Here is a 23,059-nt window from a genome sequence, read left to right as displayed (position 1 = left end):
AACCATTACAGTTGTTAAAGTTTACAGTTAAAAAAAAAAAGTGTAAAAAAATAAAAAATAAAGTAAAATAAAAAAAAAAAAATATATATAAAATATAAAAACCAAAAATAGTTGTCGTTTTATTGTTCTCTCTCTCTTCTCTCTAATTTTTTATACTTTACTGTTTACTGTGTTTTATTATTAACCATTTTTTTTTGTTTTCAGGTACGCCATTCAGCTGCAGCGCGGATTTAGTCATCTTGACAGCAATAGCGTTGGCTCCCACGATACATAAAGCCGTGACTCCAACGCTGTAGGAGGTGATTTCACCACTACAGTTAAAAAAAAGAAAAAAAAAAGAAAAAAAAAAGCATATATGCCGAAGCATGGGGGCAGCAGGGGCAGAAGAGCGATTTTGCTCCTAATGCCGCGTACATACGGTCGAAATTCCGACGGAGGGCTTGCCCGTGGAAAAGTTTGACCGCGTGTACGTGGCATAACTTTTTTGTCGGAGGATGCCCCCATGCTTTGGCATATATAAATGGTGCATGTATGCCCATCATTAGAAGTGGGTGGATAAATGGAGGCATTCTAATGGTGGGCATACCCACCGATCAATCTCTTTTTTTTCGTTCAGCCAACATGACTCTCAGCAAATAGCTTTGGGTGTGTACTTTCCAAAAGGGGGTCATTTGGGGGGGGGTTTGTGCTATTTTGGCATTTTATGGCCATCGAAACTATAATAGGTAGTGAGGAGTGAAATCAAAAATTTGCGCACTTAGAAATCCAGAAGGTGGCGATTGGTTTTCGGGGCCCCGTACGCAGCTAGGCTTCCAAAAAGTCCCACACATGTGGTATCCCTGTACTCAAGAGAAGCAGCAAAATTTATTTTGGGGTGCAAGCCCTCATATAACCATGGCATGTGTGAGCAATATAGAATTTAGTGACAACTTTTTGTAAAAAAAAAATTATTTAATTTTTTGTCATTATTCAATCCCTTGGGACAAAAAAAAAATATTCAATGGGCTCAACATGCCCCTCAGCAAATAGCTTGGGGTATCTACTTTCCAAAATGGGGTCATTTGGGGGGGGGGGGGGTTTGTGTCATCTTGGCATTTTACGGCCTTCAAAACTGATAGGTAGTGAGGCGTAAAATAAAAAATTAATGCCCTTAGAAATCCTGAAGGCGGTGCTTGGATTTCGGGGTCCCGTACGCGGCTAGGCTCCCAAAAAGTCCCACACATGTGGTATCCCCGTACTCAGGAGAAGCAGCAGAATGTATTTTGGGGTGTAATTTCACATATGCCCATAGCTTGTGTGAGCAATATATCATTTAGTGACAACTTTGAGCAAAAAAAAAAGTTTGTAATATTCCCGCAACTTGTGGCAAAATATAAAATATTCCATGGACTCAACATGCCTCTCAGCAAATAGCTTGGGGTGTCTACTTTCCAAAATAGGGTCATTTTGGGGGGTTTTGTGCTATTTTGGCATTTTATGGCCTTCGAAACTGTGATAGGTAGTGAGGAGTGAAATCAAAAATTTTCACCCTTAGAAATCCTGAAGGTGGTGATTGGTTTTCAGGGGGTGCCGTACGCGCCTAGGCTCCCAAAAAGTCCCACACATGTGGTATCCCCGTACTCGGGAGAAATAGCAGAATATATTTTGGGGTGCAATTCCACATATAACCATGGCATGTGTGAGCAATATATCATTTAGTGACAACTTTTTGTAAAAAAATTTTTTTGTCATTATTCAATCCCTTGGGACAAAAAAAAAAAATATTCAATGGGCTCAACATACCCCTCAGCAATTTCCTTGGGGTGTCTACTTTCCAAAATGGGGTCATTTGGTGGGGGGGTTGTACTGCCCAGCCATGTTAGCACCTAAAGAAATGAGATAGGCAGTCATAAATTAAAATCTGTGTAAATTCCAGAAAATGTACTCTAGTTTGTAGACGCTATAACTTTTGCGCAAACCAATAAATATATACTTATTGACATTTTTTTTTACTAAAGACATGTGGCTGAATAAATTTTGCCCTAAATGTATGACTAAAATTGAGTTTATTCAATTTTTCTTATAACAAAAAGTAGAAAATATATTTATTTCTTGAAATTTTCAGTCTTTTTCCATTTATATCGCAAAAAATTAAAATCGCAGAGGCAATCAAATACCATCAAAAGAAAGCTCTATTTATGGGAAGAAAAGGACGCAAATGTCGTTTGGGTACAACATTGCATGACTGTGTAATTACAAGTTAAAGCAGTGCAGTGCGAAATTGTAAAAAGACCTCTGGTCCTTAGGCTGACAATTGGTCCGGGGCTTAAGTGGTTAAAGATCTTATTAATAAAGCACATGAGTTAAATATTTTGAACAATAAAGAGAAATCTTTTTTATTACCTACAGCCCCAAGGATACCCACAACATATTATTTACCCAAAATTCATAAGGATCCAGTTAAACCCCCAGGAAGACCTATAGTGAGTGGTATCAACTCAGTAAACTCATGTATAGGTCGATATATAGATTTTTATTTGCAGCCCCTCGTTAGAACACCACCATTGTATCTTAAGGACACAGGTGCCACAATAAGAAAACTAGAGAGCATTGTGTTACAGGATCATTACATTATAGCCACTGCGGATGTGGCGTCTCTCTATACGTGCATACCGCATAGGAAGAGGTATAGAGGCGGTTCGCCACTTCCTCGATCAAGAGCACTCTCTCGCACCGTTTCAATGCGAATATCTTGTAGAGCTTTTGGAATTTGCTACTGAACATAGCTATTTCTGGTTTAATGAACGTTATTAACTCCAACAACGTGGTGTGGCAATGGGGGCTAAATCTGCCCCCAGCCTTGCAAATCTTTTTATGGCCAAGTGGGAGGAGGATGTCTTATGCCCAACAGAACTCCTCTTTAGTTCTGTGGGCTAGGTACATTGACGACATCCTCCTCCTATGGAGAGGCACGGCAGATTCTTTAAAATAATTTTTCGATCTCTTTAAAGAGGAAGTAAACCCTAATGGGTTTACTTCCTCTTTTTTTCCCTGCAAAGGTAAAGCATAATGGACTACTATGCATCGCATAGTAGCTCATTATGTGTCACTTACCTGACACAGGAGCCAGCGAAGTCGCCGCTGTCCCCTGTAGTCTGCCGCATCCATGTTGCTTGTGGCGTCTCGCAGCTCCGACGAATCACAGCAACCGCGATGACGTCACTCCCGTGCATGCGCACGGGAGTCGCGCCTCGCAGCTCTGCCGCTGTCATACGGCGAAGCCGCGATGACGTCACTCCCGCGCATGCACACGGGAGTTCGACAAATTTGGCAAATCCATTCTTGGATTTGCCGCATTTAGTGCGCATGCGCCGTAGACAGCGGTGCCCATTTTCGGGCAAATATCTCCTAAACCATATAGGTTTAGGAGATATTGCTTGGACCTACAGGTAAGCCTTAATCTAGGCTTACCTATAGGTCCAAGTTGTTTGGAAGGGTTTACTTCCTCTTTAACTCCAATGACAGAGGCATAGTATTGTCATACGAGACGAGCACAAACAAGATACATTTTTTAGATTTGGAAATTGAAATAGCTGATAATAAATTTAAGTTTAAAAGTTACTTCAAACCTACAGATCGTAATGGTTTTATCTCTATGGACAGCTGCCACCACAAATCATGGTTAAATTCAGTTACGCGTAGTCAATTTCTTAGGCTTCGAAGAAATTGCACAGACACGGAGACATTCATTATACAGTCTGAAACTATGAAACAAAGATTTCTTAACAAGGGGTATGACATCAAAACCCTTGATTTGGAATTACAGAGGGTGACTAATGTAAATAGAGATTCTCTTTTGGTGGTTAAAACTAAACGAGAACCTGATGAGAGTTTCAAATGGGCCATGTTGACATAATTTTCAATACAACATAAGCAGATAAAAACAATTGTGAATAGGCATTGGGATGTCCTTAGAAACTATACCATTCTCAGTTCTATAATGCCTGAGCAGGCAAAAATCCTCTTCAAAGGAGCACCATCCTTACAAAGCCGCATAGCACCAAACATTATAAATCCGCCAATTCGCCCCTCATTTTTCCATAACTTGATCGGTTTCTTTCCTTGTAAGAAATACATTGTGTGTCAACACAACGCATTAGGGAATCGTAAGACGGATGAGTTCATGTCATCTGTCACTAATAAGAAATATACTATCAAAACATTCTGTACGCGTAAGTACGAGATACGTGGTATATTTAATAACTTGCCCTTGCGGCAAACAATACGTTGGACGCATAACAAGGATGTTTTCGGTTAGAGTGGGGGAACATATTGCTCTGATTAAAAGCAAGGACTCTAAACATAGTGTCCCCAGGCATTATAGGGAATTCCACAACAGCAATCCAAAAGGGAACACAATTTGTTGCCATTGACAAATATGTGCCCCCCTGGAGAGGGGGTGCCATGACGAGAGGGGTGTCTCGTTTAGAGACTTACTGGATTTATGAGCTCCAGTCCCACTCCCCGTTCGGTATGAACGTGGAGTGGGACATCAATGCTTTCATTAACGAATCTTGAGACATTACGGTACTAAATTTTATATATTTTTTTGGGAGTTTTTCAGATGGTAGTGTAATTATAAATATCCAACATGTGTGGCCCTTTAAAAGAATCCATCTTGAGTGCATATCGGCTAATGCGTACCAAGTTGTAACATTGATGTCCATATTTACAATTTCAGTATCCCAATATTTGGCACATATCCACAGTGCATCGTAATTAGCGGTATAAATACGTGCTCTAATTAATTATAATAATTTGATTTTGTGGGATTGCCGTGCCCTCAATTTGTAGATACACCATGTTCTTTTTGGTAAAGATAGTGTCACACTCATTATGTATTCACTGGGGCGCTCTGTTGCGATTCATGTCTCGTCTTCAGATTGAGACTATGGAACGCATCTAATGACGGGAAAAGAGCCGTGGAACGCACTCTACACCGAGGTGTAATGCAGACCGGCCCTCCTTTCTGGGAGGGAACCGGAAGATAGAGGTGGAACGCAATCAGCAGAGTAGAACGCACGCCCGGCGGCCATCTTAACGTAAACCGGAAGTTGTCCGCGGTGACACAGATGGATTCTTGGCTATTGGGCTTGATCGTCTATAAATGTGAGTCAGGCTGCAGTGGAGGCACACCCCAGATGAAGTTTATGAGGGCGAAACATGCCGGGAGGACTCCACTGCTGCCATTTTTATATACAAAGCGCTTGAAAACTACTTTTAAATGTAACTGATACCATTTGAATAAATTTTATTTTATATACGGAATTACGCTATATGACCTCATTCTTCCATTCCATATATTCACCAGTTGGAGTTTGACTTTTCATATGTTTGGAGAGAGCCTGGTAACACCTACTCGTATTTGGAGAGAAGCCTTCTTTTAAAGCTTGGGAATCCAATATCTGGGAGTTCCATACATCTGTCATAAGAGCGTGTGTGACCCTTGGAATATATGTTCTCTTGGGTCAGAATCATCTGGTAAGCCCACATCTATAGAGGTGGTGGTATCGTCACATGGGTGGCTGCATGTTGCACCCCAAGGATTCGGTGGTCCAAAAGACTCTACACAATTTCATATTTATTTTTTCACTTTTTTTTATGTTAATACATTTGGGCACATATAAGTGTATTGTATACATTGAAGTGGTATGTCATTCTCAATTGAATGCGATATACGTTTGATGGTATGCTAATCACTGTGATATACATTTGATGGTATGTGAATCACTATATTTTTACATAATTTTTCACATATTTTCCGCATATATTTGTGGATAGATGTGGTCACATTATTTACTGTTTTAGCGCTACACTTTATGTAATTTTTGGCATGGTCGAGTCACCAGAAGAAAGCCATTACTACGCTAATGCCACAAAGTATCCCAGCACAGAGACAAGCCTCAAACCTTCTGGTACAAAGTAATTTGGAGTGATTAGATCAAAATTTAGCTTTTTGGCCACAACCATAAACACTACATTTGGAGAGGAGTCAACAAGGCCTATGATGAAAAGGTACACCATTCCTACTGTGAAACACGGAGGTGGATCATTGATGTTTTAGGGATGTGTGTGCTACAAAAGCAAAGGAAATTTGGTCAAAATTGATGCAAAGATGAATGCAGTATGCCATCAAAAAAATACTGGAGGAACATTTGCATTCATCAGCCAGGAAGCTGCGAATGTCATTCCAACATGACAATGGTCCAAAACACAAGGTCAAGTCGATCTGTCATTGGCTACAGCAGAATAAAGTGAAGGTTCTGGAGTGACCATCTCAGTCTCCTGACCTCAATATCATTGAGCCACTCTGGGGAGATCTCAAAAACACCCAGTTCATGCAAGACAGCCCAAGAATTTACAAGAACTGGAGGCTTTTTGCCAAGAGGAATGGGCAGCTTTACCATCTGAGAAGATAAAGCGCTTCATCCACAAAAGACTTCAAGCTGTCATTGATGTTAAAGGGGCAATACATAGTATTAAGAACTAGGGTATGTAAACTTTTGATCAGGGTCATGTGGGTAGTTTCTGTTATGATTTAAAAAGAGTAAACACAGTTGATTGATAATGCATGGCTTCAGCCAAACAGTATTCTCTGAAAAATGGCCAAGAAAACTAATTCTGCCAGGGTAGGTATGTAAACGTATAAGCACAACTGTATATTATATATATCCACACACACGGTTTATTACAGTAGGTGCCTGAAGTACCCTCCTGCATATCCCTGTGGATATTTGATGGCTTGGATTTAGTATTTTATCTGTCCATTGCAAAAACATCTTTGTAAGGTTTTTATAAAAGTATTGTGTAAAAACCGACAAGCCATATGTAGTTCTATATATTGTTCCGAATCTAACCCTTTATTTAGCCATATGAACTTACCTTTGGAAGGTGCTCCACTACAGAAACAGGAAAATCTATTAACATTTGCTGAAATCCTTGCAATATGTCTAGCTCGCTTAGAAAGGAATTTTGTTTGCAATAAAATCTGGAGTTTTGCTTTAAAAAGGTACCTTGCGGGACAGAAATAAAAGGCAAATACACTGGTTAAATCGTTTAAAAAGGCATTTTATTGAATAGTAATCGCAAAATACTCCACACGGAGAACTTCATTTAGAGTATTAATGGTAACAAATATTGTATATTATGGCGACTGGCAGTTGCATAGACCTGTAAAATACAAACACTGTGCAAAGCTAAGACTGATTTCCTTCAACTGCTTTTGCCTGTATTGTACCATGAAACACAATACACGCAAGCGTTTCAGAATACAAACCATAAACAGAAAACAAAAACAAGACAAAAACTATGCATGTTTATTACTTTCACCTGTTGCATGCTTATATATTTAAATTTAACCTTCCATACTATTGAAAAGGATTTTAGAAGTACAATCATACAAAATACGTGGATGCCAACATGACCATAAGTCATCTTTTGCAGAACAAATAATTGAAAATTGATTATTCTGTTTAGAAAAGAGTGGGAAAAAGATTGGATCCCCAACTTGCTTACTAGGCCGAGGACCTCGACAGAGGGAGGCTTGGGATCCTAACTATCAATGGCCCAAGTGTATTCTCAATATATCTCTGTGGTGAACCCAAAGGGATACATAGTAAACTTCCAAGCAGGTGAAAGGAAAAGCATGGCAGAAAAGTCAAACCCAGCCTGCTGTGACTAAAAGGAGATGTGGGGAGAGACAGGTCACCATCAAGGTCTCTGGCTGTGATGGAGACCTGGCTAGGGACTAAAATCTCTCCTTCTCATTCCAGTCAAACCATGTGTTTTGGTTGCTCTCTTGCATGGCAAGGTTCTCACTTCATATTACAGATTAAGAAGCGTAAAGTGCCTTCACGGACTTTATTGATTGGTGCAGAGGGCCTTTATGGGATTCACAAGCTGACATTTAAAATCCCAAAAAGCTTCTTGTGAAAGATGCCATTACTTTCCACAAATTCTGTTTAAAAAAAAAGTCTAAAACAGGTCTCTAGTGCAAGCCTTTAGTTGCTCAGTTAACAGTTGATAAAAAAACAAAACAAAAAAAAACGTTCTACTGGACCAGCATGAGTCAGATTACAACGCAGGTGCCATTGGGGGGGGGTCTCTATAAAAATCTATTTTTACATACAATACATGAAGAGCGTTAAATATATAATATATATTTTTTATCCTGCACAGGTACATAAATAGATTTAGATTTATCTCAAATATACTATACAATAATATACAAGTGCATTCTATAAAAGTAACAGAAATAAAATAATTGCTGCATATAAGTTTATTAAAAGTCTGGAGCATTTCCAACAGTTTGTTTTGCACCAGATTAAATAGGGAACCTATCTGCAAGCTTAAAGCTTTGCCTTTCATTTAACATATATACAGGTTATTCATCCAACCCTCTAACAGGCCATATAGCTGTATATTTACATGAAACACTGTACAAAATATTTCAGCTTCAGTCACATAGAAATATTTACAGATTTCCAGCATTGTCCAGCAGTTTATGATTATCCTCCATATGCCTTGCAGCATTGCGTCTGACTGTAGGAGCCAATTAATTGCCGCTGACACTTGCCTCTTTCTGTCGTAGTCTCTCTTTCTGTATAGCAAGAGCAAAGAAAAAAAAAAACATGGTGATCACGGATTACCAAAATAAAAGTCAAAGTCATACTTGATTTAACAAATTTACCCATGTCGTTATGTGTAAAGGCACTAAGCACTGCATAGCTAATGGCTACTGAATTGCCAATTGTGCATTCACGTTAGGCAGCCCATTCAATTTGTGGGGCTGGCTTTTTTTCATGCTTAAAAACAAAAATAAATAAATAAATAATCCATCAACATCCAGCATAAATCAACATCCTGCTGGGAGGGTTGGGCGATTCCTGAAACAGCTAAGCACTCAATCCTGTAAGAAAGTGTACCAGGCTATTGTCTTAGTGCAAATTCTGATTTTCAAGTGCCCAGGATGCAGGGGAGAAGCATAGTGAGTGCACCTGTACCTCCTGGAAGCGTTGGATACCAAGACAGATATAAAAAAAAAAAAAAAAAAAGTATTGCTACAAGTATAAAATATTTGTTAAAATCCTTCATAGGACCCAGTGCATATCACTTCTGTGCCTATTCAAATCTGTGGGCTCCATGTGCACTCTCCATCAAGCTCCCTCTTCCTCTCAAGGTCACTCAGAACTGCAGTTTTCTTCATCCAATGTTGTCAGATAGCACTGGAGAGAACAGTTACCTGGCAATGGTGCTGAGGGACCACAGCACAAATATTGGCAAGTGGTATGCGCACTGGGTCCCCTGGAGGATTTAACATACACTTCATTGTTATGGAGATACATCTTTGAAAAAAATGCAGCCAATTGTGCTTGGGTGGCAGGGGGCTGGCAGCAAATTGGGCCTTCCAGGTAAGCTTTACCACAGTACATGTAAATGTGTTACATAATGCAATGTTAATGCACTAGAAAGATTTAAATGGACCCTAAAACTTCAGTTCTTTCTGCTTCTCTGTCTTATAAAATAACAATGAATGCTGTATGCTGCATCAGTAATACCATCACTGCCTAAAACAGGATACTAAACACTACAGATCTAAATCTCACTGTATATTGCTCTGTGTCTTTTTGTAGCAATATAATTACCTGCTACTGAATTTGATTTCACATCTCTTTCCCTGAATATATATATGGACATTTAAAAAAAATATATATATAAAAATAAATAAAATAAACATCCTACAAGAAGTTGATGGGAATGCTACTAAATATCTCAAGGGAACAAGCCATAAAACTGTTTTAGAGCATTCTCCTAAATAGTTTATAGAAATATTTCAAATTTTTGCTTTTACATAAAGCTTTTAAGAGGAAAAGAGGATATGTATTCATGCTTGCTTATCACCTGCTTGACAGATGTCACTGTGGCCACCCTGAGGGAGTACAGCAGTTGGGCAACAGCCACTTTCTCTAATAGGTTACAGACATGTCTTGGTTCTTAGCACCTCAGTGAAAGTGGTCACGAGCCACCTCCTTGCTTCTGAGACTGGCTGCTGCACCAGACATAACACAGAGACATCTCTCGTTAAGGCTGTGTAATGACGTCTTGCTCTTGACGCGGGCTGGATCAGATTCACTTTCATCGGTCTGAGGGCAAAGATACATTTTCCACAATACTTTGACAGCATATTACAGCCTGGGAAATTCAACTGCTCAGGGGTAGCAGTTAAATGTGCAGCCAAAAAGTGGAAATGATTCACATTGTTTTGTCCTTTTTGGATTCGTCTTCTTATAAATCAGAGCAGATAAGCAGGGCTTACCACGGTAATGAACCAGAATTTCCAAATGATAAATTTAGATTTTCATCAACTAACATGTTCAATTACCAGAGGGGGTGAAGTATGAATATATAAATGCGGGTGGACTAGGTCAGGCATCGCTTTGCAAAGAAGGTACCTTGCCTCCTACACTCTCCTCCACTGTATCCATTTTCTGTATGTATGCTTTCTTATGCTCAGGGACTTGCTTCTTCCCATACAAGACCGATAAGTAATAGGAAAGGAATAGGCACGTTTTGTGTTACTGCTTTCAACTATCTATGCACACAGACTGCTGAAGAAATCTCCAACTCTCTCTCTCTCTCTATTGTATATAGAGATCATCATATGGGAAAATACATTTCCACTACTAGTCTCCTCTGATACACTAAAAAGTAAGTGATAACCAGAAAATAAATAAAAAAATCGTAATGTTCATCTAGGGTTTTTTGTCCTTAAGATCTTTAGTTATGGTCTACCGGGAAAAAAAAAAAAAAAAATACATATTGCTGCATGTTTGATGTAAAAGTGCTGTTGTATATTTATATTGTATAGGGCTACATAAACAGGACAGAAATAGTAAAAATATCTAAGTTGTGCGTGTAAAATCTTGCTCTGACATTACAAACAATTGGAAGTTTTTGTGTATTTAAAAACTCACATATCTTGAGAGCTATCTGACGCTGTATGCTGCTCATTAGCTAAGTGGGTGAAATGTTTGTCAGGCAATTAGGTTTTCAAAGGCATCCCATAGTCATTCACAATAGCTTTTCAAATAATAAAGGTCTGTGTGCATTGAAAAGCTAAAAAAAAAGGATGTACAGTTTGCCAACTCTCAGACTACTTACTGATAATTTTATGTATACAGCGTGAAGCAATAAAAGGTTGAAGAGAAAAAGAGTATATGCCCATAGCAACAAAACAAATGCCTTCAAATGTGTTCATCTGTCCATGTTAAATGTTATAATCTGCTTGAACAATTTCCTTTGCATCTACTATCAACTACGAAGTACTAGAGGCTGCTTGATTGAATACCTAGTTTTGGTAAATCTGAGAGAGGATTGCACAATCAGACTAACACAAGCATGCATATGAAGTGCCCACTATGGAAAACTCCTTGTTTTCTGTACTCTTAATTGTCTTCAGGCAGGTTTTACCAAGTGGAACACAAAATAATGAACAGTATAGTAATAAAAATGTAAAGCAGTCTTTTATATTTGTTTTTTCAGCATTTTTTTCCTTGTATACCAGGCAAAAGAATAACAGCAGTCAAGTTTAATAATCAATAGTACAATGAAATGAAAAGTTTTCACATTTACCAGACTTGCTGCAGGGTTAATCTTCTTTGTCTCTACTTTCTTCTCTGCTGTCAGTTTGTTAACAGACTCCTGAGCCAGACGGAGCCTGAAAAGGTAAGAGGGAAAATGCGTCAAGACATTGCAGATGTAATGCACAGCATGGAGATATCTGAATGTCGTCTGAATCTAGGAATAGAAATCTGCTCCATATTGCAGTGTAAAAAAGCCAATAAAAGTCAAAAATAGTAAAATATTGTGGCAGGTCTTATAAGACTTTACTATCAGACTGGACACGTTTGACCTATAATACATGCAAGTGTGAAGTGTAAGAGGAGAAAAGAGAGCACTAAAAAAACTTGTATATCCAGACCATAAATATACAGAAACATGCAACTGCTCCCCTTCATTTTATTCATAGTGTATGATTTACAGAGTCAGTCAACACTACAAACCATCCTAATTGAGAACAATGTTCCAGGTATCCATCAATGAACACAATTGGGTGGATTTACTAAATCAAACAGACTTTGCAAGTGCAGCTGCACTCATTTTCTCTAGAGCTTAGCAAATGTGGTAAATCTGTGCTGATTTCCATCATCCAACAAGCAAAAATGATTTTTTTTTTTATTTACCTTGCACCTGATCGTGTATTCTGTATAAAGTGAAGCTTTACCACATTTAACCAAATCAAATCAACCCCAGTTTGTCCCTCTCATGCAGTTTCCTGAGCCATGTTTCAAGATCACAGCATTCACCATGATTGATGTATTGCAGTGTGCAGGAATTCAAAAAGACTAACTGTGGGGATCAGGGTCAGAAACTGACAGTCCCTGCATAATTAGAGGTAGGGTCTGGGTAGGCAGTTTTTTTTAGACTGTTAACAAGGCCACTAACAGAGGTCCATAGCAATCACTTGGACCTGGACATTCCAGTAAAGACCTTTTTAAAAAGACATATGTCTTTCTTAATACAATAAACCTTATTGTTGAAAAGCAATGCTGACAGTAACTTGCCAACCCTTCCCTTACCATGGCAGTTCATTAAAGTGGAATTGCGGGGGAAAAAAATAAAAATTTATGCAGACACCAGAAGTCAAATTAACAAACAATAAGACCCCTTTCACACTGAGCCAGCCCGGGCATCAGCGGTAAAGCAGCGCTATTTTTAGTGCCGCTTTACTGACGTTTTAGTGGTGCTATTCAACCGCTAGTGGCTGAAAAGGGGTTAAATCCACCCACAAAACTCTGCCGGAGTGGCCCGAGACAGACAGGTAGCGAACCCCCTTCGTATAGTTTCTATTTACCAGCAAATGCGTATTAAAAAAATGTGCTTTCCTCCACCCCCCCACACTACCCCATTCTATATTCTTGGCCACACACCCCTTTTTCTTCAAAACCTTTTTTTCTGTATGCTGTGCAATAGTTCTCCATTTGGTCCCATTTTACCCCAGGCTAAGCGTAACCAATCCTCTCAATATTTTTCCCTCACTGACCCAAGTGATGGGACTTATTTTATCCCACTAATACCAAGAATATGCAATATTTTACTCCCACTGACACCAATGATGGTTATTTTGGACAAATGAACTGGTGCACATTTCAGAAATCTCAGCAGTTCAAGTGACAGGATTACAAATGTTTCCACCAAAGCACATATCCTATCCTATAAAATGGTTTGATATTATTTAGCTATTGTACAATTTTGTAGAGCAACCACCAAACCTAATTATTTTCATGACATGGCACCCACCCCGCTATAGAACTTCCATTAAAAAAACACCAAGAGGTTTATACTTGCCTGCTCTGTGCAATGGTATTGTGCAGAGTGGTCCCTTATCTTTTCTTCTGGGGTTGCCAGCCAGCAATATCTGCACCACCTCTTCTGTGTGTCCACCCATAGCAGGCCGCTTGCTATAGGGGTACACATGCATGGCTTGGCAATGCACCTTGCCGCCACCTCACAAGATTTTACTGACCGCAGCAGGAGCTAAATGGCTCTCAATCTGTTCTGTGAGATGGGGAAGAGAGACCAGCGCTGCAGCAAACAGGCACATTGCTGGATCAAGAGAAGGTTAAGTGTTGGAAGGTGTGAGGAACAGCTAGTGGAAAGTTTTTTTTTTTTTTTACCTGAATTCAGAGAATGCATTAAACACCTTTTGACTTTAGAACCACTTTAAGGCCCCTATAGACTATTTGCATTTCTACTAATTGCTGCTCAACTGGTGGAAACATCAGCCATGGGCATCTCTGCAAGCACCACCTGACTATAGAAAATGTAATTAAAAATCACCTGAGGATGGAAAATTATTAGGTGAACAGTAACTGCATCCAATCAGATGTATTCACAATTTGGTAGCACCACTGTATTCAGGTAGTTGCAGATGTCTGACTACAATAGCTGGCAGGGGGAATTAATTGAGACTTTAGCGAATTGCCACAAAAGTCTAATGCCCCATATACATGGTCGGACATTCTGACGGAAAAAGTCTGATCGGATTATGTTGTCGGAAAATCCGATTGTGTGTGGACCTTTTCTGTCGGAATATCCGAAGGAAAAAGTTTGAGAGCTGGATTTAACATTTTCCGACAACAAAATCCGATCTGACTTTTTCCGATCGTGTGTAGAGAATTCCGAAGCACAAAGTGCAACGCATGCTCAGAAAAAAATTGGAGACGAAAGCTATTGGCTACTGGCCTCTACGTAGTTCTGTCGTACGTGTGTAACGTCACCTCGTTCCTTTTCCGACAACTTTGTGTGACCGTGTGTATGCAAGACTTGTTTCGGCCAAAGTCCTTCGGAAAAAATCTGACGGATTTTGTGGTCAGAATGTCCGACCGTGTGTATGGGGTATAACAGACACAATATTTTCATTCTGGCAGTCATTTTTTTACAGCTGTACCTTAGTTTCATTCAGCATCTTGCCTATCAATACTTGTCTGAGTCACAACTTGCAGCTTGTATAGGTTTGCTATTTGCCCTATTTTGAGACCTACAACTTAAGCACAGACTCTGAACTCTTTGAAATTCTGGTAGTTGCCTGATGCTGTTGAAAAACACATACCAATGTGCTAAAATGACAATTCTCACATAACTAACACTCACAATAAATATGCGCTGTAGTGTTTGCAGTTGTGATTTTTGTCGCATTAAGTTTTTTTGTCTGAACATATTTAACCACTTCCCACCCGGCCAATGCACATATACGGCCGGGTGGGAGCCGTCTACTCCTGATAGGACGTTCAGGAACGTCCATCAGGAGTGGGATCGCCCGCGCAGCGGCGCGATCCCGATGCGCTCGTGTCACCGGGACACGGCGCATCTCAGATCGGCAGGAGGGCTCTGTGATTGGCCCTCCTGATCACATTACGGCCGTGTCCAATCACGGCCGTCATGTGATGTAAACAAACAGCCGGTTGCTAGGCAATCGGCTCCTCCTCTCCTCACACAGAAGTCATCGCTGAGGAGAGGAGAGCAGATTGCTGCAGCCGGCTGATGATCAGTGAGTATGAGCTGTTTTTTACAGCTTTTTACTCACTGATCTTCAGTCTAGTGTAAACACACAACACACCACACAGTGTAAACACAGTCCCCACATATGTCCCCATAACACACATGTCCCCAAAACATACATGTCCCCAAAAAATAAAAACACATGTCCCTAATAATAAAAACATGTCCCCCACATATGTCCCACTAAAATCACTTGTCCCAATGATTATGTGCACACATATGTACGTGATCACCTGCACACATATGTACATGATCATTTGCGTACATATGTCCGTGATCACACAAACCAATTATTATACACTTAACGGAATTTTTTTTACCAAAAACATGTAGCAGAATACATTTTGGCCTAAATTTATGACAAAAATTTGATTTTATTGGATTTCTTTTAAAATAGAAAAAAGAAAATATTGTTTTTTTTCCAAATTTCCGCTTTTTTGCGCTTATATCGCAAAAAATAAAAAACGGAGTCGTGAATAAATACCACCAAAATAAAGCTCTATTTGTGCGAACAAAATGATAAAAATTTCATTTGGGTACAGTGTAGCATGACTGCGCAATTGTCACTGAAAGCGCTAGAGCAATGAAAGCTGAAAATTGGGCTGGGAAGGAAGGGGGCGAAAGTGCCCTGTATTGTAGTGGTTAAAAAAGAAATCCAGCAGAATAATTTATGTCTTGATTCAATGATCATATACGGGAGAAGCTCTTCATTTAAGCACCTCGGGAAAGAGTTATTTAATAAAAGTATGATAAGCTAGGTCACTAAAGTGTCACCTACAGATATATAAATTAGCACAGAACAGTTGGTCCCTGCGTATCCAGTGAGCTGTTATGTGGCTGGCAGAGAAACTGAAGGATAATGCCAACTGTCACAACAAGCTACAAAGCAGTCATCTATAGTTAAAGAGACACATTGGGGATTATTTACTAAAACTTCATGGTGCAAAATCTGGTACAGCTCTGCATAGAAACCAATAAGCTTCCAGGTTTTAATTGTCAAAACTTAATTGAACAAGCTGAAGTTAGAAGCTGATTGGCTACCATACATCGCTTCACTCGATTCTGAGTGCTCCAGTTTTAGTAAATCTCCCCCCATTGTCTGCATCTGTGGGTGTCTCTACTCATGCTTTTAAATGCTCTAAATTACTCATCTCCATAAGGCCTCTTTCACATGGACTGTCTGTTCAGGTCTGCCTGTCAGTTTTTTTTAGGCGGACCTGAATGGACACTCCATAGACCTCTATGGAGCGTCGGATGTCAGCGGTGACATGTCCGCTAACATCCGACCCGCTCCGAAAAAGTGTGACGGAGGAAAAACCTACTTTTCCATTCGCCTGCGGATCGGAATGACGACGGACTCTACGGTCCGTCCTCATCCGATCCCACATAGGGAAAAGCGGCGCTCTGACAGGTCCGTCCTTGCACAGTGTGTAGAGATGGACCTGTCACCTGCCTGCTCAGCGGAGCGATCCCCCACTGAGCAGAGCGGGCTCCATACACGGACACGTCCATGTGAAGGAACCCTAAAGAAACTGCTGTTCCTTTTAAATATATCTTGCAGTGTTTATGCAATTTGGCTAACAAATACATTTTCACAACTTATATTTTTATAAAGTGCAGTTTGCAAAATCTGGAAATGCTGTTGTGACACAGGACAGCACTTGTGGAACATCCCCTACTGCCCGGCTGGGTCTTTACATGTCCTTTGAGAGACTGTGGGGTTGATTTACTAAAACTGGAGTGCACAAAATCTGGTGCAGCTGTTCATAGAAACCAATCAGCTTCCAGTTTTTTTTTTTCTTAAATTGAACAAGCTAAAGTTAGAAGCAGATTGGCTACAGGGCCGGCGCTACCACTAGGGTGCTCTCCCTCAGCAACTAACTCAGCAGGCAGCTGCTCTGCTCCCAAGTCCCTCCATACACTGTCAGAGGCGCTGGCGCAGCAGAGGCGGAGGAATGTAGGAAGGAAAGAAAACATCCCGATAATCACAGTGCCACTGCCAGTGAGTGTGACCTGTCTGTTTACCACTGCGCAGTCATGTTATTACCGTTCAATACCGGCCTGTGTCTGATGTACCGCTCTGCCTCCGCTACAGCCAGCCACCTCTGCGCCTTTGCCTTTCTGCCCAGTGCTGTGTCCATACGCCGCATGATTCCCCCCCCCACCCTGGAGGCTGCTCTCTTAAATCCTGTGTACACCGCGCACACAAATACTGCTGACCCCCCTCCGTCGTGGAGGCTCAGACCGCTCTCCCATCTGACCTGGCCTGTCCTACTGAACAATGGCAGGCATCAGTGAAGTCAATGGCAGCACTCCGGGCTTGGTGACAGTTGGAGCCTTAGCCTGCCCGGACTCACAGAGGCCGGCAAGCGTTGAACTGGCAGTGGCAGGGTCAAGTTGTCGGATGCAGAGAGAGCTGCAGAGGTGAGCAGATCATAAAGCTGCAGAGGTAAGCCCCAGCCACAGTCACACCATCACCTGGTGAGTAAAAGTTTTCACCGAAATGTATACAGAAATAGTACACATTATGGGCGCTGGCTAGTGAGGCTGCACATTATGGGCGCTGGCTGGTGAGGCTGCACATTATGGGCGCTGGCTGGTGAGGCTGCACATTATGGGCGCTGGCTGGTGAGGCTGCACATTATGGGCGCTGGCTGGTGAGGCTGCACATTATGGGCGCTGGCTGGTGAGGCTGCACATTATGGGCGCTGGCTGGTGAGGCTGCACATTATGGGCGCTGGCTGGTGAGGCTGCACATTATGGGCGCTGGGTGGGGAGGCGGCGCTCTTTGAATTATTTTATCCAAAAGCTGGTTTGGGGGCAAAAAATTCCCACAATTAGCAGATCTATCAAAGTGTTACATGCAAAATAGTAGCAGTCATTAAAAAGGTGGGGTATACATGGGCAAAGGGGGTGGAGTCAGGGGTGGAGCCAAGAGGGGGCAGCAAAATGAGGTTTCGCCTAGGGTGTCAAAAATCCTTACACCAGCCCTGATTGGTTACCATGCACATTCTAGCCACTCTGCATTACACCTTAAATCTCATGATTTACTCAAGTCAGTAAGATAAATGCCACAAAAGCCTCACACAGATTTATCACAAAAAAATTTCAGTAATAAAAGAAATTAGAAAAACATGGACAGCAATACAAGCAGTGTAAACCCTTACACTTACTGTGGCTATTTATGAATACAAATATTAGGTATATTTTAAATAGGCACTAGCAGGGTGGATTTGAATTCAAGTTGATTTAAATCATAAATTTAAACCATTATTTAAATCACTAGTAAAAAGGCTTGATTTAAATCAGCTTGATTTAACTCAATTTTAAAAAGCAACTGTCATCTCTGTCATGCAGCTCCTCCTCTGACCCGCTGTTGACTTACCAACAGTCCCATTCACTTTAATGGGACAGCTGGTGGTGCGCTTTAAATGTAAGACCTTATTCTTCGTTTTATTAAGTGGGTTCAACTGCTGTATCAGGCGCCCACGGCCCGGGTGGTGGCCAATGGCTGGCCGTCTCGAATGTTTGACCTCAGCAGAGGCACGAGACAAGGCTCTTTCACCACTATTATACGCCCTGGCCGCGGAACCCTTGGCCATATCCATCCGAGCTAACCCGGAGATCAGGGGACTGAGCCATGGCGCCCTGACCGAAAAGATCAGCATGTATGCTGACGACACACTGCTATACCTGGCGGACTCGGGCCCCTCTCTGCAGGCGGCTCTTCAGACAATCGAGAGATTTGGGACCTTTTCTGGGTGAAAAATTAATTGGGGGAAGTCCCAAATTCTTCCACTTGACAGCTTCCCACCGACTGAATTTCAGGACAGTCTGCCATTACAACGAGTCAGTGTCATTAAGTATCTGGGGGTGTGTGTCTCCAGATCACCGGCGGACTATACACATTTAAATTTAAGACCTTATTCTTGCTGGTAGTTAGAATCTCTGATATTTGGAAACAAACTGAAGGGTTCCTATTTAGAATAATAAGCTGTCAGGTTAGTAAAACAGCGATATCAGAACCAATTCAATCATACAGTTTGAAGTCTATATAATTTTTCAAAACAATGGGATAAAGGACTATTCCTAAACTTTGTTTTATCTCATGGTTACTTTGAAATTGTGTGAATGCATAAATGCAGTTCATGTTATCTCAGCTTGCATTCATTGAATGAGTTTACCAAAAAATGTAGTTCATTCAGAATAAACCAAGTTATGAATGTAGCTTAAATAGAAAATTATCTTTAGATAGGTTTTTACTCAAAGCATTTTATTAAAATAAATGTAATACATAATAATAATAAAAAAAAATTCATTGTTTTTTAACATCCCTGGGCACCAATATAAGAACCTAAATTTCACTTGGTATAATTCCTCTACAGAACCTGAACTGGGAAAGGGAGAGGCATCAGTACAAACTAAACTGGTGTGCTGCATTATTTTTGTGCTGATAGGAGGGGGTAACTGCGCATTAGCGAGCTACTTTACCCTTCACTATCCAATCAGACAGAGCCAGAAGGTAACTAAACTGTATTGTTTGTTTAAAGTGTCATTAAACCCACATCAATAAAAACTATGAACAAATGCTGTATCTGACCTTCTGGCTTCGGACAAGCACACCTGTATTACATTATTGTTTGGTTTAAATTATGAAATTAATGTAAAGGCTTCCCAGTTCTTTATCCTCTTATGGAGTACATATCGGGCCCTTTCAAAAAGGTTTATGGCCATTTGTGTTTTTAATGCTTTTGTACTAAACATGTGATTTTTATCATATACAATCTTGCGTGTGTCAATAAAGTCCAACATTTGTCGCACCAGAGGAGATCCTGTTGGTCTATAAACGCTGTATTACATGCTGTTCATATCCACTCAGTCACTATGAATTTTTTCTGTATTTGGCAAAAAACCTGGTTGATCTTGCTGTTCTCTATTCCCCCCCTCCTGTCCATATCCCCTCTGCTGTTGGGGATTTTGCAGAGCAGTGTTGGCAGCCACTACACATGCTCAGTGTTCAGTGTATTTTCTATCCTAAATTTCCTCCCTCTGACATCTGAGCAGCCCAAGTGACTAGAGTCACGCATGTGGGCATATACACATTGGTAAATGACAGCCCACTCCCTCCCTCCTCCTCTATGCCCACTAACCTGCTAACCACAATAGGGGCTGGATATTACATCTTGATTGATGGAGGCTTCACCTCCTAGTTAAGACACAGGCTGGAGGGGTGTGACATGGCCTGTGACTGGTATAAATATGCCCACTCCACGTTATTGCCAAAAATCAAGATTTAATTTCAAATATATATGTACGACAATTTAAAACAATCTATTGATATTATTTTTAAACATGTGACAGGTAGCAGAGGACTAGAAGCTCCTCCTGCCACTGTCCCTACAGAACTGGGGAAAGAACTGGGTCATGTGATGGCTGTATATGGATTAGGAAAAAAGGTACTTGGATGATTATTTTTTTTTTATTAAAATGATTACAGCACCATCATCCACATACAGAAAGAAGAGATAATGTAAATTAGTTTGTATTTAGTATCACTTTAACTGCAGTAGAAAAGTACAGTCAATAACTATGTTCTGTTGATTGTCAGGGCTGTGTAAATGGATGGACAATAATATAAATACCTTAAATCTGTTCACATATATTAATTTCAGCCTCCCATTTAGTCATTTGCCTCTAGTCCAGCTTTAATAAATGTTTTCCTGGAGTTGCATGGCCTTTATTGCAGGTTGACCTTTCTTTCCTTTAATCCAGTGGCATCAGATAAAGCTTTAATGTCAGAACTTAATGAAACAGGGTTCTGATTGGGCTGTTAGAACACAGGTGTGCGGCACACCGTAATTAAATTAATAATCGAAAATCCCCTAGGAGTGGAATTTTAATGGCACTACCAAAACACAAATGTTTCATACAAAGAAAAATTGATTTATTGTACATAGTAGAAAAATACATAAAAAATACAATATATACAAAAAATGCGGATGCATGGTGATACAAACACAAAGAATAGACTTGGACAAAGTGCATCAGCCTGAACCCAACGACATATCGGAGATGCAACAGATTCTCCTTCATCAGGGGTTAGTTGCAGGAAAGAACTATAAAATGCAAATACAGAGTCATTAACCAAAGAGGAGAATATTGTGTTGTATATACATAAACCATAATTTGGTGGTCATTAAAGTATTACATCATAATTTGTACTTACATCCTAGTCACTTAGCAAAATGTATCTCAGCATCCAAAATTTTTTAAAAACAACAATAGGATTCGAGTAGCATGGGATTGTCCACAGGTCACATCAGCCAATTACATAGATCACAAAAAATTGGGAAAAAAACACAGCAATGGGGGGGCCGCACAAAAAGATAAGCAAATCCCCCTAAGGCCTGTCCCCCTGTCAACCAAGGGCCCGGAATCCGGACCACCAGGAAGTCAGTATGTGCACTGAGGTCCCAGACAGTTTGGAATCTGTAAAAAATAAAAAAGTAAAAAAATGAGCAGGAATATAGTATAGACATGGAGATCCCCATCATAAGTATGGACAAAACACCCACCTAAATCTCAGAATTTATTAGCATACAGGTGAGCAGCAGCGGGGGGAGACATCCAAGATCCATGGGATTAAGGATCTCAACAAGACTTTTTTTCAAGGCAGAAAATTAAGTCCTGAAAAATAATATAGAAAGCCCAAAAGGGCGATCATAAGAAAAAAAATATTTTTTTTAGTTTTTTTGAAATATTATTTACCCATTAAAGATTCTCCATGGAGCAGACTCTCGGTAGCTGAACAAACGCTTCCTTCCCCTCACCCTGCTCATCCCATACTGACCTAGCCTTAAATAGGGTGATAATGCACAGCCAGACAGCAATCATTGCAACCAGCTGTGCAGAGACAGATTCCACATAGGGGCCTCCTGGGGCGCCTGCGCACCACGCCCACCCACAGTGCACGCGCACCCACCACCATGCGCAAGCCGGCCCGCACAGATATCCGGCTGGAGCACGAGGACACGCGTACATGCACTGGGTGCAAATGCCCCACCAGTGCAGCCGGAAATTCCTGTCAGCAAAAAAAAAAAAAAAAAGTATTTTCCCGAGAACAGGACACCAGAGGAAAAGGGGCAACACACATAGGCACAGCCCCAATCCCCCATACATGGTCCCAAGTCCAAGGAAAAGGGGCCAAGTGGCGGCACGGGCTGCACAGACTAAAAAAGCTGAAAAATAAAAAGTAAAAACTGGCTTGAATGCATAGAGATTCTATCAAAATCATAGCGGATTAATGGAGTACCCATGAGTACAGAAGAGGGGGTTCCTTACATATATTGGAAAATCAAGAGGCCAGGGGAAAAAAAAAAAAAAAAAAAAAAATATCGCAGGCTGCCGATTACATACATAAAGACAAAGAAAAAAAAGAAGGGGAAAATGGCTACATTTGGGGTATATCATACCTACATGTAAATTAGTCTGCCTACACGTACAGATACGTACAGACAGACCACATAATCATGACAGTAGACTGGAAAAATTTTGTTAATCCAGGAACAAGCTGCAAAGTTTAGGATTCAGAATGAAACACTATGAAAACCAAAACAGAAACAGAAAATGATCATGGTTAAGGATAATAATAAAAACAAAATTAAGTTATTCTTTTTCCATACACCCTGAATTGAACCCCTCCAAAAAGGGTCTAACACACATGGCATCGTTCAACCCAGGGGGGTGGGTGGCTCGTAAGGTGTAAATCCACCGCAGCTCAAGCTGGAGGAGGGACTTATTCCAATCCCCCCCCTTTTGCTGGGGTGGACACAATCCAGGATCAGGAATTTGATCTTGGGGAATACCCCCTGATGTACTAAAGTGGTATGCCTACCTAAAG

At 40.7% G+C, this 23,059-nt stretch overlaps 1 protein-coding gene across 4 annotated transcripts in view; it reads right to left on the bottom strand.

Annotated features, from left to right (window-relative positions):
* Positions 1 to 7,086: 7,086 nt before the first annotated feature.
* FMN1 (formin 1) overlaps positions 7,087 to 23,059 on the bottom strand; it is a 549,096-nt gene continuing 533,123 nt past the window's right edge. For all 4 annotated transcript variants that reach the window (XM_077464743.1, XM_077464745.1, XM_077464744.1 and 1 more), the window contains 2 exons: positions 11,671 to 11,755; positions 7,087 to 8,638 (listed from right to left, as the gene is read on the bottom strand). In XM_077464743.1, the coding sequence (XP_077320869.1) occupies positions 8,594 to 8,638; positions 11,671 to 11,755 (130 nt within the window). In that variant the 3' untranslated portion in view covers positions 7,087 to 8,593. The remainder of the gene's footprint in view (positions 8,639 to 11,670; positions 11,756 to 23,059) is intronic.

Source organism: Lithobates pipiens, unplaced genomic scaffold, assembly GCF_037356315.1.
Source record: "Lithobates pipiens isolate NorthernLeopardFrog02 unplaced genomic scaffold, aLitPip1_a1.2 Scaffold_30, whole genome shotgun sequence".
In the NCBI taxonomy this organism is placed as follows: Eukaryota; Metazoa; Chordata; class Amphibia; order Anura; family Ranidae; genus Lithobates; species Lithobates pipiens.
This window is presented reverse-complemented; position numbering and strand designations above follow the sequence as displayed.